The sequence below is a fragment of the Gymnodraco acuticeps genome, unplaced genomic scaffold (assembly GCF_902827175.1).
Source record: "Gymnodraco acuticeps unplaced genomic scaffold, fGymAcu1.1, whole genome shotgun sequence".
Taxonomy (NCBI): Eukaryota; Metazoa; Chordata; class Actinopteri; order Perciformes; family Bathydraconidae; genus Gymnodraco; species Gymnodraco acuticeps.
In genome coordinates this window covers 581,414-599,302 of record NW_022990908.1, presented here as the reverse complement: position 1 = coordinate 599,302, position 17,889 = coordinate 581,414, and the positions used below count along the sequence as shown (strand labels likewise).

At 38.5% G+C, this 17,889-nt stretch overlaps 1 protein-coding gene across 4 annotated transcripts in view; it reads left to right on the top strand.

Annotated features, from left to right (window-relative positions):
• The window catches only part of LOC117557872 (pituitary adenylate cyclase-activating polypeptide type I receptor-like), a 28,598-nt gene extending 11,371 nt beyond the window's left edge, over positions 1 to 17,227 (top strand). Inside the window, exons 4-15 of one of the 4 annotated variants that reach the window (XM_034233848.1) lie at positions 1,769 to 1,879; positions 1,992 to 2,092; positions 2,174 to 2,271; positions 3,015 to 3,147; positions 4,715 to 4,868; positions 5,394 to 5,454; positions 6,086 to 6,155; positions 6,938 to 7,029; positions 7,870 to 7,953; positions 11,313 to 11,442; positions 12,407 to 12,448; positions 13,194 to 17,227. In XM_034233848.1, the coding sequence (XP_034089739.1) occupies positions 1,769 to 1,879; positions 1,992 to 2,092; positions 2,174 to 2,271; positions 3,015 to 3,147; positions 4,715 to 4,868; positions 5,394 to 5,454; positions 6,086 to 6,155; positions 6,938 to 7,029; positions 7,870 to 7,953; positions 11,313 to 11,442; positions 12,407 to 12,448; positions 13,194 to 13,418 (1,301 nt within the window). In that variant the 3' untranslated portion in view covers positions 13,419 to 17,227. The remainder of the gene's footprint in view (positions 1 to 1,768; positions 1,880 to 1,991; positions 2,093 to 2,173; positions 2,272 to 3,014; positions 3,148 to 4,714; positions 4,869 to 5,393; positions 5,455 to 6,085; positions 6,156 to 6,937; positions 7,030 to 7,869; positions 7,954 to 11,312; positions 11,443 to 12,406; positions 12,449 to 13,193) is intronic. The other 3 variants (XM_034233849.1, XM_034233850.1, XM_034233851.1) reach the window with 3 other exon arrangements.
• Positions 17,228 to 17,889: the final 662 nt, after the last annotated feature.

Below are 17,889 nucleotides of genomic sequence, written 5' to 3'. Positions count from 1 at the left end.
CACACACACACACACACACACACACACACACACACACACACACACACACACACACACACACACACACACACACACACACACACACACACACACACACATGCATGTCCAGGAACACATGCATGAACACACAGATGCAGCAATGAACAAAAACACCCTCAAAATGCATGAGTGTGAAAGCGCATCAAATCAGATTTGGACCTGCCTCTGCAGCACTATAAAACCAGCCGCGCATAAACAATGTGGTAAACCTGCAGAAACGGAGAAAGAGAAAGGGGAAGGATGGGGAGGCTGGAGATAAAGAGCATCATCGAAGCAGAATAGAAGAAAGATAGATCACAGCTGTGAAAGGGCAGTAGGCCTACTGAAGGGATAATATTTTAGCATTGATCATCAATTGAGTGGAGTCTTTATCTCAGTTTGGACAAACAAAATATAGAATGTCAGATGTATTGCTGTGATCTGCGATGCATCTGTACATACGAGTACTTTAGATGATATACCTTTAGTTGCCAGTTTATTCTATCTGTGTTATAATCTAAAATTCAGCTCAAATGAGCCAATATCTTCGCAAAGCTAATTCCTGTTGACTTTTGGTTCCACCGCTTGCATTAACACTCACTCCTCTCCCTGCATTACATCTCTTACATTGCTCTGCCATTTAACCTCGCCATGATTATCAACATCGTTTACTAAATGTTTTGCCGCCCTTTGAGTGCTCGAGGTGGTATTCTGCAGGAAGCTGTGTTGAAGTTTAATTAGCAATGACGAGGTGAAATAGTCTGTTAAAAACAGCATCTCCAGTAATACGGGAGAGGGAGCTGATCATAGTTGTAGTGTATAACAAGTGTGTGTTTGTGTGTGAAGCACAGGAATGTATTCTAATGTTTCAGTCGATGTGTTCGTCTATGAATCCGGTTCAATCAACAACAGAAGATGAAGCTAAAACTATATGTTCAGTTTTATTTCTTTTTTAGGAGAGACTTCATTTTTTGAGTCATTTAAAGGTGGGGTAAGTTTGAGAAACCGGCTCGAGATACACTTGTTGTTATATTCCATGGAATGCTCTTAACATCCCGATAGCAATGAATATCTCAAGTGCTTTGACAAAATATCCATAAAAAAATATCATCTCTGGAAGCCGTGGCGCTGTAAAAAGCACGACCAATCATCTGAGCCGGCCCGGCTAAAATAACTGGATGGCCTACCTGCCTGTCAGCCTTCCATCTGTGCACAAACTTATCTCGTGCCCTCATTGGTCATGTGCGTGTTCGTGTGTGTTGGAGGAGGGGCTCTGTAAGGAAGTAGCAGATTTCTTCCGGCTGTGTATTTTCTAATTCTAGCGCACTCGAGCTGGTTTCTCCAAGGTTACCTACCCCACCTTTAAAAGATAGCTGTTGGAGCCCATCATGACGTCATTTAAATACAAAAATAATGTGACAAGAAATATCATCTGAATCTGCAATTATAACTCAATTAGTTTTTCCTACGTGGGTTTTGTTTCTCAGGCTACACCACAGGCAGTCATATCTTATTAAATCAAGAGAGGTATATGATATTAAAGCTGCCTCCATGTTAGCAATAGTCCTGTCCATGTGGGTGTTGTGAAAATGCTCCATATCTCTGGAAATGAAATCCCTATCAGCCCCCGTTTCAATTATCTTTCATTCCAATTAATTCAGATCATAGTAAGTGTCAGTATCATTTCATCAGTTTTATAACAGCAGAATGATGCTGACAGTGTGTGTGTTTTTTTTCCTTGTTTCCACAGTGTGTCCATGGATTTGGGACAACCTGACGTGCTGGCAGTCGGCCAACGTGGGCGAGGTCATCGTGGTCAACTGTCCGGAGCTCTTCCACGACTTCATGGACCCCGAAGAGGGTGAGAACAAGAGGGAGATCAGATGTGTTTCTTAGTTTGAGCTCATTTGTATTTTAAAACGATTCCTCTTTACTTTAATCCAGCCTGAGGCATGTGTGTTTTTATTTTTCAGAGATGGCGCGTATCAGTCGTAACTGCACCGAGGACGGCTGGTCTGAAATTTACCCTCACTATGTGGAAGTCTGCTATTTCTTTGAAAACGCCACTAAACCCGTACGACCTTGTTCACCTCATCTGAATTATGTTTGACTTTATCATGAGCACACATGACTAACCTCCTGTCTCTAACATCAGGACCTGTACTACGCCTCGGTGAAGGCCCTGTACACGGTCGGATACAGCACCTCGCTGGTGTCTCTGACCACAGCCATGGTCATCCTCTGCCGATTCAGGTGAGCGGCACAACGTCAGATTCCTCAAAAGTAGTACAATACATGATAAAACAGATGCATTTTGTTTCTTTAACCATTTAAATCATATAAAAACTCAATTAAAATAAGCTCTAATGGAAAAACGGTACAATGACATAAGGAGTAAAACCAATTCACAAAATAAATGCTTTTTGGTTTACATTTTTGTCAGTGCTCATGTATCAAAGAGAAATTGTGATTAAATGCTTAAAAACGTAATATATTAAATATCTTTCAGTTTTGCAGTTTTTGCACAAAGACATTTTACACCATCACTTATAGCATTATAATATTTACATTTATTTACACAGTATATTTATTTTTGTCTCACTTCTAAACCAAGAAATTAAGAAGGGAAACAATCTAAAGACAAACGATTCAATGATAAAATATAATTGCAGCCTTTCTGTCTATACATCCAGATGTTTGCTGACTGTTGAAAGTCTTTGGATATACTACTCCAATATCCGATGCAATTCCTCTACTAAGCTATTGTTGTTTACACATGAACAATTAAACATGATTTATGACGGTGTATGATGTAGCTCAAGCAGATTGACTTAATTACTACTGGATGTAGAGTGAACATTGAGCAAAAGCAGCCACACAAAATAAACATAAACATTAAATATGAAAAAAACAGATGATGCAATAATGACTTTGCTAAGATGATGAAGAGTGAAAACAAGAACATAATTGATAAATGTTCTGTCTCTGGTCTTCAGGAAGCTCCACTGCACCAGGAACTTCATTCACATGAACCTCTTTATGTCCTTCATCCTGAGAGCCATCTCAGTCTTCATCAAAGACGGCGTGCTGTACGCTCAGGACGACAGCGACCACTGCTTCGTTCAGACAGTCAGTAACACTTCTTATACTGTGTGGTCATCAAGACGGCCAAATACACTGACCAATTACTCTCCAACAGGAAGGAAAACAAACATGAAGGCTTGTTTGGCTATTAATGAAAATCAATAGTCTGATGATTAGTTCATTAATTTCAATTTGGAGCAGATCATTACGAAATGAGGGCTTTATAATTCTTAATGATCTCCGCTTATGTTTGGAGTTTGTTTTGGCTTAAGCAAAGTGTTTTCAAGATGTTTGGGTAATCTGTTCCAGAGAACCTAATTAAAGGATTTCATCAAAGTGCAGCCACTCATTTTATAAAGGAAAGCAAGCGTGTAGAATATGATCAGGGCCTGTTTTTCTGTTTGAGATATTACACGGGGGATTTGTAGACAGAGGGCTTGAAACACCTCTCCTTCAGTCTTTCCTTTTTGATACGCACCTTTGAAGAAACTTCAATCACATGCAAATGTTTTACAAAAAAGCAAACACACTATTAGATGACTAATACTCCCTGATTACAAATGCAGAACAAACTCTTAGCCTTTGTCTGGTAACCACACACGTGTTGTTAAGCATGATAAATAAACCTAATTAGGTACGCTAATGGCTTCAGCAAGGCCAGTGGAAATCTTCTACTCCACGCTCATTAACATATCAATGGTTACTTTGCCCTCTTTTTCAACCGTCACTATGGCGATCACAGGTCAGCATCGTGGCACCGCGCTGTAATTGGTTGACCCCATTCAGAATATGGACCCCCTCATTAACATGGTGTCATTAGATTACAGGGCACCTGACATGTAGAGTGGATCTCCACTGTGACAACATGTTCAGTCCACACACAGTTTCTAGACGCTCCATTTGATGGTAATTGCATTGTTGAGTGTGTAGCAACCCCCACCCTATAGTGACAACGATCTCTGTGTACATCGGGATTTACAAGAAATAAAGACGTTTGTCACTCTGACATTTATTGTCTTAAGCTCTGAAAGGAAAGGCTGATCATTAAACATGGATTTAACGTTTGAATCTGCAACAAGATGTTTTTTAACAACCACCTACTTGTCAGGAAATTATTCAAAGTACCTCAAATGGTGAAGGTCTAACAAATGGTTCATATTCAGATTACTTTATTGTTCATTTGCATATGAGACAGCACACAATAGACAACATTTATCAATCTTATAAGTCACCAAATATAACGAGTAGGTTGTTCTTCCACTGCCATGTAAGTTAATCAAACCAAAACAGAAGTGCATGATACTCAGCAGGATTTAACAATACATGTACATAGAAATAATACATAGGGGGCATTTGCAAGGGACCTATTTGAATTCTCTTATTGAGAATAGTTAGAGCAGATGGAATAAAGGATTTCCTGTAATCGTTGTTCAAGGCCATTGGGATTTTCATTCGGCACTTTGATGGCAGCAGCAGAGACTTGGGTCGTTGTATATCTGGATTTCCTTTTTGGTTGTGGATTGAAATAGCTGTTGGCACATTGAATATTTTATATAGCTATTTATTATATTGTTGCACTAACGCACCTCACCTTGTGTTTTTTCCCGTGCAGGTGGCGTGTAAAGCAGTGATGATTTTCTTCCATTACTGTGTCATGTCCAACTATTTCTGGCTGTTCATCGAGGGGCTGTATCTCTTCACTCTGCTGGTGGAGACTTTCTTCCCTGAGAGGCGCTACTTCTACTGGTACACCATCGTAGGCTGGGGTGAGTGTAGATATTATTATTTATGGTGGAAAGCAGCAATTCCTCTCTCTGTTCTGTAAATTCAACTATTTATGCAACCATTTTTAACCTGTAAAAGAAAATGTGCTTTGTTTGAATACATTTGAATTACATTATTCTCATGTGTTATGTTTAGGGTAATAACTCCGTGACAATACCATATCGTTCTTTTTATTTAACAAGACACATTCTGGTTTCTCATCATATCGTTCTTTTTATTTAATAACACACATTTTAGTTTCTCATCGTCATTACCATTGGTCTTGTTAAAATGAGATTAAACAGCTGAAAGAGCCCAAACCTCTGAGATATGGGCCAACCTGGAGTCTAAAAAACACATTTTAGCATTCTTCCTCTGCTTTTGTTATAAAGAAGACTTGTAGTTGTTATCTTTCATCTGGTTTTAGCATAAATGCAGTAGAATGATATGAAACATAATAATTTGTTGTAAAATGTATGTTTTATGTAAGATGTATTGCCTTTCTCTAATGTATGATTGTTTTACAGGAACTCCCACCATCTGCGTCACTATATGGGCGTTTTTGAGGCTCCACTTTCATGACACTGGGTAAATCTCCTCTGGCAATATTAGATATACTGTCATTGGCTATCTTCATAAGGCACTACACAATATTATCAGAATCAGAGCAAAGACGCAGATGCCTTCGGGTTGCTGAGACCCAAAAATATCGATTTGTTTAAATATAATTCCTTCCAAATGTATTTATTCTTAACCTTTGGAAAATTATGAATAAGGAGGAATATTGGTATGGATAGGGTAATACCTCCCTTAATTCTTAACACCAGATCCTTTATTTATGTTGACATTTCTTTGTTTAAATCAATGAATAAATGCAATCTAAGAAACCAATGTCTTGCGATGCATATTCAACATTTTAGAGGCTTCCAGTCGCTGTTTGACAAGCTTTTAGTAGCTCATACATTCTTTATAATTTCTTGTGCACAGAATGATACAATATGACATTAGAACATTATTTTATATGATTTTCTAAGTTGAAAACACAGTTTTATGCCTGCTTCCATTGTAAGCCTTCCTCTAGCCTCTCACCCTCCCCTTCAAGCCTCCTGATTCTGCAAATGGCCACTTCATGCTTGACGTATTGTATGATGCTTATTATTTCCAAGTATTGAGAGAAAATGTTCAGTGATTTTTGAAACACACTGTTCTCCTCCTCCAGATGCTGGGATACGAATGAGAACACTGCCCTCTGGTGGGTGATCAAAGGACCTGTAGTGGCCTCCATTATGGTGAGTTGGACAATTCACATTAAAGGTAGGGTAGGTAAGAATGGAGAAACCAGCTCGAGTGCGCTAGAATTTGAAAGTACACAACCGGAAAAAATCTGCCCCTTCCTTCAGACTTCCTTACAGAGCCCCTCCTCCAACACACACGAACGCGCACATGACCAATGAGGGCACGAGATAAGTTTGTGCACGAGATGGAAGGCTGACAGGCAGGTAGGCCATCCAGTTATTTTAGCCGGGCCGGCTTAAAATAAATGGTCGTGCTTTTTACAGTACTACGGCTTCCACAGATGAATTTTATGTATTTATTGTCAAAGCATTTAATGTATTCATTGCTATCGGGATGTTAAGAGAATTCCATGGAATATAACAAAAAGTGTTTCTGAAGTGAATTACCTACCCCACCTTTAAGAGACAATTCACATTAGATAACATGAACACTTGAGTCCATCATGTAAATGTGCCAGATTTAACCAAAGAAGCTTATTTTCATCTGTAGTCCCTGGCAGGTTGATGACATTAAGAGAACATACATGAGCACATAAGCACAGTAAAAAATACATGAGCACAATGGCAGCACATATATGCCCAGTTAAAAACCGTTTTACATGCAACGGACACAAAAGCACATACATGAGCAAAGATAAAAGCTATCATGCACAGACAGTATGACATTTCTTATCTATTATTTTTAGAAATGCTCGCAATCATTGCTATTCTAACTGGGACATAATGTATAAAAACTCCTGCCAGATTTATGGTATTTGTGTTATTTGTTTTCTCAGATAAACTTTGTCCTCTTCGTTGGAATAATCATCATCCTGGTGCAGAAGCTGCAGTCCCCGGACATCGGAGGGAACGAATCGAGCATTTACCTGTAAGTAACCAGCAACTTCAGAAACTCCAGTGTTGTATGTTGAAGGAAAAAACAGTTTTATATGAAGTGAAGTGATATGATTTTAAGATCAGTGTACTGTATGCTTATAATTAGCTTATAAACTACTCTAAAGCCTAAATAAACATGATTACCCTTAGTTCCAAAGATGAGCTACTCAATATTTAATTTCTTAAATGTGTCAATGTATCACAAGATAATTTTAGAGTCTGCAATGGTAAGGAAGACATTACTGTCATGACCTCACGCTTCTACGACACAAAACTCAGTCTTTTGTTATTGTTTTGATTGAGAGACAGCTAGAAGCATTTACTCATAATTGGGTACATTTCGGCCTAAAATACCTGTAGATCAGTGGGCATTGTCCCTTTAAACGCACTATCTATTACTGATACTTTAACACAGGAGCCATGCATTTTTAAATGGTTTCTTTTGTAGCCATACTGTAACATTCAGATGCTTATCTTTAAACCTCTGATGTGTCCTCTCAGATACTTTAAATACATATGTATGAGTAGTACCTGTTGTCAGGAAGCTGAAGCCTCATTATGGAGTTGTACTGTAGCCAGACATCCCTCCTCCCACAGGACGCCGTCTTCTGAGGCTCTGCAGATAATGTCATTCTCATCTGTTGCTCAGACCTGTGCGTGCGTGACCAAGTGTGAATACTTGTGTGTGTGTGTGTGTGTGTGTGTGTGTGTGTGTGTGTGTGTGTGTGTGTGTGTGTGTGTGTGTGTGTGTGTGTGTTGTGTGAGGCTTTGTGTTTGTGTCCCTAAAGACACTGTCTTTGTTGTTTTGTTGTGCTGTCTTTGTGCTGTGTAGCAGCTGTGCTCAGAAATGCTTCAGTGAGCCCACACAGGCTGTTCAGCATTCGTGCAGGATGTCAGAGTTATCCACCATCACACTGTAAGTGTGTCTGTGTGTGTGTGGTATGTGTTTATGTGTGTGTTTGTTCGTCCACACGTGATTGTTTATGTGTCTTGTGTCAACTGCATGTGTATATATGTGACTTTGTGTGTTATGCCAGAGGTTCTTGCTATTCGTTCACTTTTAATTTGTTTGTATGACATGTGCTGTATAATAAATGTGTTATGGTTAATTTCAATGAATACATTTGAGTCCGACCACGGATAAGCGGGAGAAGATGGATGGATGGACATTTGAGTTATTACAATTAATTCCCTATTCCTAATTCATTATTATTATTATATTTGTTTGTAATACTATAATGTCCTCACTAAAACTCAATCCACTCTTCAGATAGATACAGAGGAAAACACACACTCACAGAATGTTGTTAATCCAGCAGATAAATGAAAACATGTAGTTTTGTTTGTTTGTTTGTTTGTAGCCTTTATTTAACCAGGTGAAGCCCCTTGAGATCAAAAGATCTCTTTTTCAAGGGTGACCTGCAGGACATTAGTTACACATGTAACATAAAAACAACAGAACAACAATAAGGATGACATACAACATAATGTACTGGGTACAGTTTACAAACTCTATTTACAGAGACAGGTACCATGAGTATCAAACAGCATGTCACCCAGCTGAGTTTTAATATGATGCAGGGGAACCAAAGTGCTCAGTTTTAAACATGTTTGCAGACTGTTCCAATTTAGTGGAGCTGCACAACTAAAAGCTTTCTTCCCTAAGACAGTCCTAGCACTTGGCACATTTAATAAAACAACATCATGAGATCTCAGGCAATACGTACTTTCAATTCGTCGAGAGATCAGAGAGCAGATATAAAAAGGTAGTTTACCCAACATGGCTTTATAGATGAACATGTACCAATGACTGAGCCTCCGTACAGTTAGTGAAGGCAGACCTGCCTTGGCATACAGGGTACAGTGATGAGTAAGTGCTTTATAGTTAGTAACAAATCTCAGGGCACTGTGATAGGCGGCATCTAACTTTTCCAGGCAATGGGCAGGTGCATTCATATAGATAAAATCACCATAGTCCAGCACAGGTAAAAAGGTCACAGTGACTAGCCTTTTCCTGGCTTCAAAAGAGAAACAGGACTTGTTTCTGAAAAAGAAACCTAGTCTAACCCTCAGCTTTTTAAGCAGGTTATTGACATGAAGTTTAAAAGTAAGACAATCATCAAGCCAGATACCTAGGTATTTATAACTGGTAACCACTTCAAGTACTTGTCCTTGCATAGTAACAATATCCAAAACAGGCTCTGGTGTCTTTTGTCCAGATGGTTAGTTGTTCTCCTTTAGCTGACTTGACTGCACTGTAAAACCACTGTATGTTTCTGTGTTTTCCATTCGTTGTGTGTTTGTCAGTCACTATGTTTCACTGCATGATGTGCACCAGATGATATAAGGACACAGCAATACTTGTTATGACTGCAGGAATAGATTGTAAATGTCAACAGTTTTGTATTTGAGAGTGGGTAAGTACACCAAATCCTACCTCATGTTTAATTGATAGGGATACAGCTTGTGTTTTTCTGTATTCTCTGATTGTCAACAAATCCCATGAAAGACTCAAATCAACCGAGTACAACCATTACTCAATACTTTCTCAGTTCCCTAACAAATCCCTTGTGTAACCGCACTTACTGGAAATGTAGATCTTAAGTAAAAAAGGGACATTTTAAAAACAGTTATCATCTTCTAAAAAAGCTTTGCACCGTCAACAAACAGCAATAAATCATTTAAGCCCCTGTCACACTGTCCCGAAATTGACACCCGATGGACACACGAATATGGAATTGTGAATTTCGCACGAAGATGGCCCCGAACCACACACGAAGGCAACATTTACATTACATTTAAGACATACAACTGCAATGAATGTACCAAAAACAATTATGTTACAGTACTATGATACTGTACTGATATCTTCAGACTTTGTTCTTTACTTTATCCGTCTTTATATGTAGAAAATATTACGTTTTCTCCGTAATGTTGTTTCCTTAGCAACAACAACTTCCTGTCAACTCTCCTTCAAAATAATATATTATATCCTTTTTAGTTTCACAGAACACAAATTGGGTTATTTACATAATATATTTACATGATTTTGTTGTGCAATAAAACAACCCGATGGACACACGATAAAGGAAATGTTCAAATTCGGCTGTGATCGTAGCAACATCGGGCCATTCGTGAGGGCATCTTAAGCCATGATCGCTGGTGGAGTTTCTCAGGCTCCAGCAGCAACTTCGTGAGCGGTGGCAAAATCTTTGGCATGGCAAAAAATTGCCGAAGGACCTTGCGAAGGTTCATTTTCGTGTTGAATTCGTGTGTAAATGTTGCCCTTCGTAAGGCCATCGTGAGGGCATCTTGTTATCATCGGTGCCATCGGGCATTCGCCCAGATCAGAGTGAGGGTGAATGCACCGATGATAACACGAAGATGACACGATTTGACAAGATGCCCTCACGAGTGCCTTACGAAGTTGCCGCTCACGAAGTTGCTGCCGGAGCCTGAGAAACTCCACCGGCGGTCATACGATGGCTTAGATGCCCTCACGAATGGCCCGATGTTGCTACGATCACAGCCGAATTTGAACATTTCCTTTATCGTGTGTCCATCGGGTGTCAATTTCGGGACAGTGTGACAGGGGCTTTAGCTTAAAGGAGCGTTTGTGTCACAGAGATGGTGTGTGCAGTATTTATTTAAAAAATCAAAACAGTGACCCCTAATTCATAGTGTACCAATTATCAAGTAATATCAGCCTATGTTACACTGCTTTAAAACATCAGCACCTTGTTTTCCGACAACAGTGGAGGTCTGTTGCGAAGCAGAATAGAAAATATGTCTTTGGCCACACGCAATACTTGTTGGGTTCAATCATTTTGTGTTTTTGGTCTTTTGATGGGACTTGTTGACACCTTATTGTTCATTATCAACACAGAAATAATCGTGTGACTGATTCTGCAGTCATGATTCATTTGAAACAAGATTGATACTACATGGATCCTCCAGTATTCAGAGGATGTGTGTCATCACATTGCATCAGGGGCTCTGCTCTCTTACATCACATCCTGCTGACCAACATCAATCACACATGACTTTGATTTGTGCTTGACCTTCTGCTCAATCTTATTAAACCTGTGTGTGTGTGTGTGTGTGTGTGTGTGTGTGTGTGTGTGTGTGTGTGTGTGTGTGTGTGTGTGTGTGTGTGTGTGTGTGTGTGTGTGTGTGTGTGTGTGTGTGTGTGTGTGTGGGTGTGTGTGTGTGTGTGTGTGTGTGTGTGTGTGTGTGTGTGTGTGTGTGTGTGTGTGTGTGTGTGTGTGTGTGTAGGCGTCTGGCACGCTCCACCCTCCTGCTCATCCCCCTGTTTGGTATTCACTACACTGTGTTCGCCTTCTCACCTGAGGATGTCAGCAAGAGGGAGAGACTGGTCTTTGAACTGGGACTGGGATCCTTCCAGGTACAACAGGAACACCACATGATGAATGAGAGAACATAATGTTTACATCATTAAAAGAGGCTCTTTAGAAGAGAGATAGTGATATTCAAACACTGCAATGAGCTTAAAGTTGAAGACAGCATGCATGCAGCCTTTGTGGTTCATAGATGTGAGAAGAAGATGATGCCATCAAGAGTTCAAACAAAGGTACTGTAAAAATTCATTAGTATTGCATTAAGATTCACAATTATAGAATAGCTTTCAAATAAGGGAGACAGTGTCTTGTCCCAGGAAGAAACAAAGAACATACATTAAGTAACATCTTTTTGTCTTATTAGAAAAATAATTGAATTTCTTGCTGTTGGACTGATGGTTAGACACAACAGACAAAACAGGCAGAACCTTTTCATACATTTTATAGGCACAATTCATTTATGAAATAATCAGAAGATTCATCAATAAAAGTCTTAATCTTAAAGTTACAGCGACAAAAAGCGGTTGTGTACGTTTAGTTCTATTTTAGGCACTCATGGCGTTAAACATACCATCCATCTAAACTTCAGGTCTTTGAGCACCTGTAAAAGCGCTAACAAATTAAATCTATTATTATTATTATTATTATTAAGCATTAAAACGCTTCCAAAAGACACTTCTAAAAAATAATACATACATTTACCAGCGTGAGCCAAGCCTCTATATTTCTGCCAATTGTTATAGATAAAGTATTGGGTCTCAAACCTTTAGCAACTATAAACAATGTCAAATATATGTTTAGAGGGAAATACAATCGTTTTCCTAAACAGAAGCTCCTATTCTGTTATAGACAATGATAAAGAGGTAAACATGAAGTTCGGTTTACTGATGATCCATTACAATCCCTGGAGGCTGACGACAGAAAGCAGACACTTCTTCAGAGCTGTCAGCACACACTGTCCTTTGCCTTTGGGTTAACTTTTCTCTTATGTTTTGTCTCTTTTCTCCTCAGGGCTTTGTTGTAGCGGTCCTCTATTGTTTCCTTAACGGAGAGGTAAGCCCCTGCATGAGTCGTCCCTGACATCTTGTCTTTCTGACACCTATTGATACCTGAAATGCTCTAAATGCTATTGTTGATGCATATGAGCATATTTTCGGATAAAACCATATCACTTGACTTACTGTGAACAACATTTAGAATGTATAAACAATTAATTGCGCTCAATGTGTAATGTCCTATAGGTCATTTTAAGTGGTCATTTAGGTTTAGGTATCACTAACAATGCATTAACAGGTGTGTGTGTGTGTGTGTGTGTGTGTGTGTGTGTGTGTGTGTGTGTGTGTGTGTGTGTGTGTGTGTGTGTGTGTGTGTGTGTGTGTGTCTGGGAGTGCGTGTCTGGGTGTGCGTGTGTGTCTGGGTGTGCGTGTGTGTGTTTGAATTGTATAGTCATATATGAACACAAATTAATTGTTAGTTTTTTGCCAAATGAGTATACAAATGAAATGCTGTAAGCCCTTAATTACTGATAATGACACCTGCTCTCAGTTGTATTGAATTAAATAAACAAACAAAAAAACATATAACAAACTTTAAAAAGTGTGTGTTTTCCACAACTTTTAATGTAAAAAGATGATATTATGTTATTCCAGCCACTAGATTAAAGTTTAGCTAGATGATATGGTCAGTCCTCCTTCACTTATTGTTAACAAAGTCGCTCCACAAACACAACTTAAGTGTGCTGTACCTTTCGGTTGGAGCTGGTGCAGCTTAAAGTACATTAAAAAATGACCTTGTGAAGTTTCTCCCTGAAGGTGCAGTCGGAGATCAAGAGGAAATGGCGCAGCTGGACGGTGAACCGGTACTTTGCTGTGGACCTGAAGCAGCAAAGGCACCCTTCGTTGGCCAGCAGTGGGGTGAACGGCGGGACTCAGCTGTCCATCCTCAGCAAGAGCAGCTCCCAGATCCGCATGTCCTCCCCGCTGGCGGAGAACGCCAACATCAGCCTCCCGACCTGAGCGTCTGATGGGCCGGAGTCGACGTCAAGGTGCCGTCCCACTCACATCCTGACCAACCAGAGCAGACCAAAGCGGCCCCTTAGACCTCTCACATTTTGTAGTTTGGCCTTTCGAAAATGAGGTATTTCTGAAAGTATTTACTGGAGATTCATTAGAGGAGCATAGCTGACTATCATTTCATTTGACTATAAAATATTATTGAACTATTTGAATACTTTAGTAGACTCTGAAAACGTATTAATGATGCACTTATTTTAAGTGTTAAATTCCACTCAGAGATATTGGAAATCCTGGAATTTTAGCCCCTGTTCTTGATTTATTTATAGATAATATTAATGTAGAGTTGGTGCCAAAAAGCAGTCATAGCTATTGAGAAAAACTATAGTTTAATTATGAAATGAAGGGGTCATATTTGGCTGTTTTAAAGTACAGTGCATCAAACAGGTTGCCGGATCGATCTCGTAAATGTCCAAAATGAAATACCAACCAAACGTTCGCCTTGCTTGTAAAAAATGCTCATTGTTTAAATGTTTCATCATAAATGTATAACATTTTCTACAATCAGCCATAAGTACAGAGTATGTCAAAAGATATTTTAGGAAGGGAAAGAAAGAACTCATGGACTTTGTAAATAGTTACTTTTAGTGTCGAGATCAGAGATTTCTTTTTTTTCTTTTTTCGCATTGCGCAGTATTGTAATGACCTTTTCAAACAAAAGGAACTGGAGCCCAAATCTGTAGACTTCATCACATATCCTGATGACCCAGAAGACCCTGCCTACTATACTCTGAACTATTTGTTTGTAATAAATAAAAACACAGACAGTATTTATAGAAGCACACACGTGCCAAAATGAATGATAACTGTAGAGCAGTAGATCCCAACCTGAGGTTTTACAGTATAAGATTAATATGAGCTGTTGTATCAGATACAAGTAAGAAAATAAGTTATTTTGCTATTTAACTATGTTTATTTATAATTGGTCTCTTTTTCTGCTAAAAAATTACATACTTCAAGTCTTATCTTCAAGCTTCTTATTACACAATCTGAGCAGGTAAAATCCAGCTTTGTTTGAAGTGCTCACAACTTCTGACGAGGTGTTTTATTTTAAAGGTTACAAGACAAAAAGAGCTGGTAACCACTGCTGTGGAGGATGCACAGGACGAAAGGGAATAACATGGTTTTAAACTTTAGAATCTTCACTCTAAACTGATTTATCCTCACAGCTAGTGCTAGTAGTTTGCTTCAGTTCATTTAAGTCACAGACTTGTTCTGGTCTTGCAGACTGTGAACATAAACAGTGCCATGTAATGGATGGTTTCACATAAAGGTCCTCACAGTGCCATGCATTTATACATGCAGCATTTTATTATTATAGGCATCAAGAGTCATCATGCTCTGGACTCTATATCCTCATTTTTCTCTAAGCTCCAACCCATCGTGCCATAATAAATTGCTCTTTATTTAAAAAATATTTTTGAATGAATCATCTCCTAAACTCATATTCCAAAGTGCCTAGTCACAAATAGCTATCAATTTTAGTTTCATCACAATAAACAAAAGAAACGTATTCCCTGCAAAGAATGTACAGAAGGTGTGTTTCTATTGTGTGCTATAAAAAAAGCTAGCTTATTTCTTGGTGAAATGCTTCAAGCGAAAAGAGTCCTGTTGTGTATTTATTTTTTTGTGTTTGAGACTTGCACTGATGCTTTATTTAGCCTCTTGGTTACAACCATCATCCGTTCAATATAAGTCCGTTTCAGTTCAGCACCACATCAGATGCACAAACAGATTGAAAAAACACTTCATGTTGTAACAGTCGAAACAAAAGGCTTTAATGTGACAGCTCCTGACAATCGCCTGATTGTTACCCATTTTCCTCTTCCTGTTTTTTTTATTTGTGCAGAAAACTAAGCTGAACAAACAATAACTGTCCGGCTGGGGGAATAATTCAATAAGATAAAATGTGAAACGGTGTGTACAGAAGGATTTATCCACAGTATTTACTCCAGATACTTATTTTTTTGTATTGTCATTTGAGTGGATTAAAAGAATGTAGATTACAATTATGAATATTATCGAGCAGAAAAGGATGTATATTTATTTTCCATAAACCAGTGCCATGTGAAATAACTCAACAGTTTACATGCTCTCTTATGTGTCATTCATGATGTATGATTTCATTTAAATTGATTGAAATTGACTCTCTTGGTCAAAGTGCCGTACATGTAGTGCCATAACCGGTGGGATGTGATGCCTCACTTCTAATTTTAAAAACAAATCAAGAAAAACACTCACGGGATGTTGATGTCCAAAGCCGCAGAGGATATTGTGAGAGATAAAAAACTAAGATTTAAACTCTAAAAAAAGATAAAACGCACACACTCCTGAAGAGATGTATCAGTTTTGTGCATTTGCTTGGCTGCTTTAGGACAAAGCCGTGAGGTGAGATTCTATCAAGGGGAAGGAGAGACAGAGGTGGAAAAAAAATACTTTTTTAATTAGGGAGGTGTTAGAAGGTGGAACAAATGTGACAGATAAAACACAAAGTGTGTACGAGGGTGAGATAAAACCCTCTGCTGCTGCTTACGTGTTCTATCACCAGCCGAGTGTGAATGCACTCAGATGGAAACGACCATGTCTCAAAGCTGTTAGTGTGAAAAAGAAGAGTGGAAAACTCCTCACCTGACCATGCTGTATATTTGTCCACCACAAGGTGATAGCAGAGTGTTAGTATTTTAATTTGATTATTTTTATGTAGAAGTTTGACTGGCATTGATTTGCTTCTTGATCCTTGTACTTGTTGGATTAAATAGAGGTAGTGTGTGGCATTGAATCACTTACTGTAAATGCCACATGTTTATCATTCTTTGCATCTGTGTCTGTATTACACAAATCAACAAACAAGCCTACAAATTAGGTTTTTCTATCTATATCATGTTCCTACTCTCAATCCCCAAATGCCATTTCTTCTCTCTTTACTTTTTTTAAATAAACTGTGAATTATTTGATTTTAAAATCTTCAAAATGTGATGAAATGGTGATAATCTGTGGCACTTTTTGATTTTTATAAAAAGTCAGGCTGTGAAATGTAATTTTGGCTTAATCTGACCACACCTTTCTCACACACACCTCTTCTTACAGTTGGTTTAGCATTCAGTTTCACATTGTGTCACAGAAAAGCAAGTTTAGTCTGACATTGTTGGAACTTTCTTGCACAGTGCTTAGTTGAAACCCATTTTCTCCAGTTTTTCTCTGGTGTAATCTAACTCTTAGCAAGAAAGTGAATATTTAATGTTTTTCCTAATATGTCAAACTATTCGCAGTGTGGCGTTTCTCTGTGTTTAGAAGCCTTTTTTTGGCGCTGTGTGTTTTGAAGCCAGTTTTATCAAGTGTTGAATTTTTGAATGTACCAATGTTGCTCAGCTGCTCTTAGCCTGCTACTGTATCAATTTGCCATGGTGTACAAATGATGTCTTTTCTTGATCATATATACAGTCAACTGTATATGTATATTTTTGGCACACAGGTGGATCTCTTGACGAAGACCTGTAATGTTTGTGACCGTGTTTTTGTATGTTTATGTTTAAGTGTTTTCAGAGTGAATGCGTGAGTTTGTTTGAAAGTTGGAGAGTGTATTCTGTACGCATGTGTATGTAATGACGAGCATTAATAAGGATATAAGTAACTTAAATGTCAAAAAAGAATATGATGTTATACCTGTGACAGTGTGTCATGTGTAACATGCGTTCTGGTGTCCAACATTCATGTCCCAGATTGTGAAATTTGACTGCTAAATAAATCTATCTGTGGTAAATTGTTGTATTTCGTTGATATTGTTGGACATTTTTCACAGCTGTCCTATCCGGTAAAATGGAAAGTGTACTGATTTGGCAGTAGATGCATGCGTACTAGGGTGGTCCTTAAAATTGAAAGTCGGAAAGTCTAAGCTCCAACCCCCAGAATTCATTCTATTAGTCAAGAAAACTCTCCTCCGCGGCTGCTGGTGTGGCAGCCCTGGTCGATGAGGGAGGGGTAAATGTTGTCAGATTGAGGAATAAATTCACCAAAACTGAGGCTAAACTTCAAGGTTGATGAGGGAGGGGTAAATGTTGTTGGAATTTGAATGAAATTCACCAGGAGAGTTTTTCTTGACTATCATAACAAATTCCGGTGGTTGATAATAAATAAATAAATGAATTTGAAAATGTACATGGCCCTAAGGACCACCCTAATGCGTACGCCACTGTTTTTTATTATAGAAAGGAATAATGTTGTTTGAAAATATCTCCAGCTGTATCCAGCTTAATTAAGTTCTTGTTAAAGCAATAATTCTTACTGTAGTTAGAAGCATTTTAAAGACCAATTTGCTTCTTCTCTTTTCTAGTTCTTTCCAAATTAAGGTATATAGTATCTTTCTTAACCCCCAATCCTACTATCAGAAAACCAAGTTTACAATTTGTTGATTTAAAGTGTATA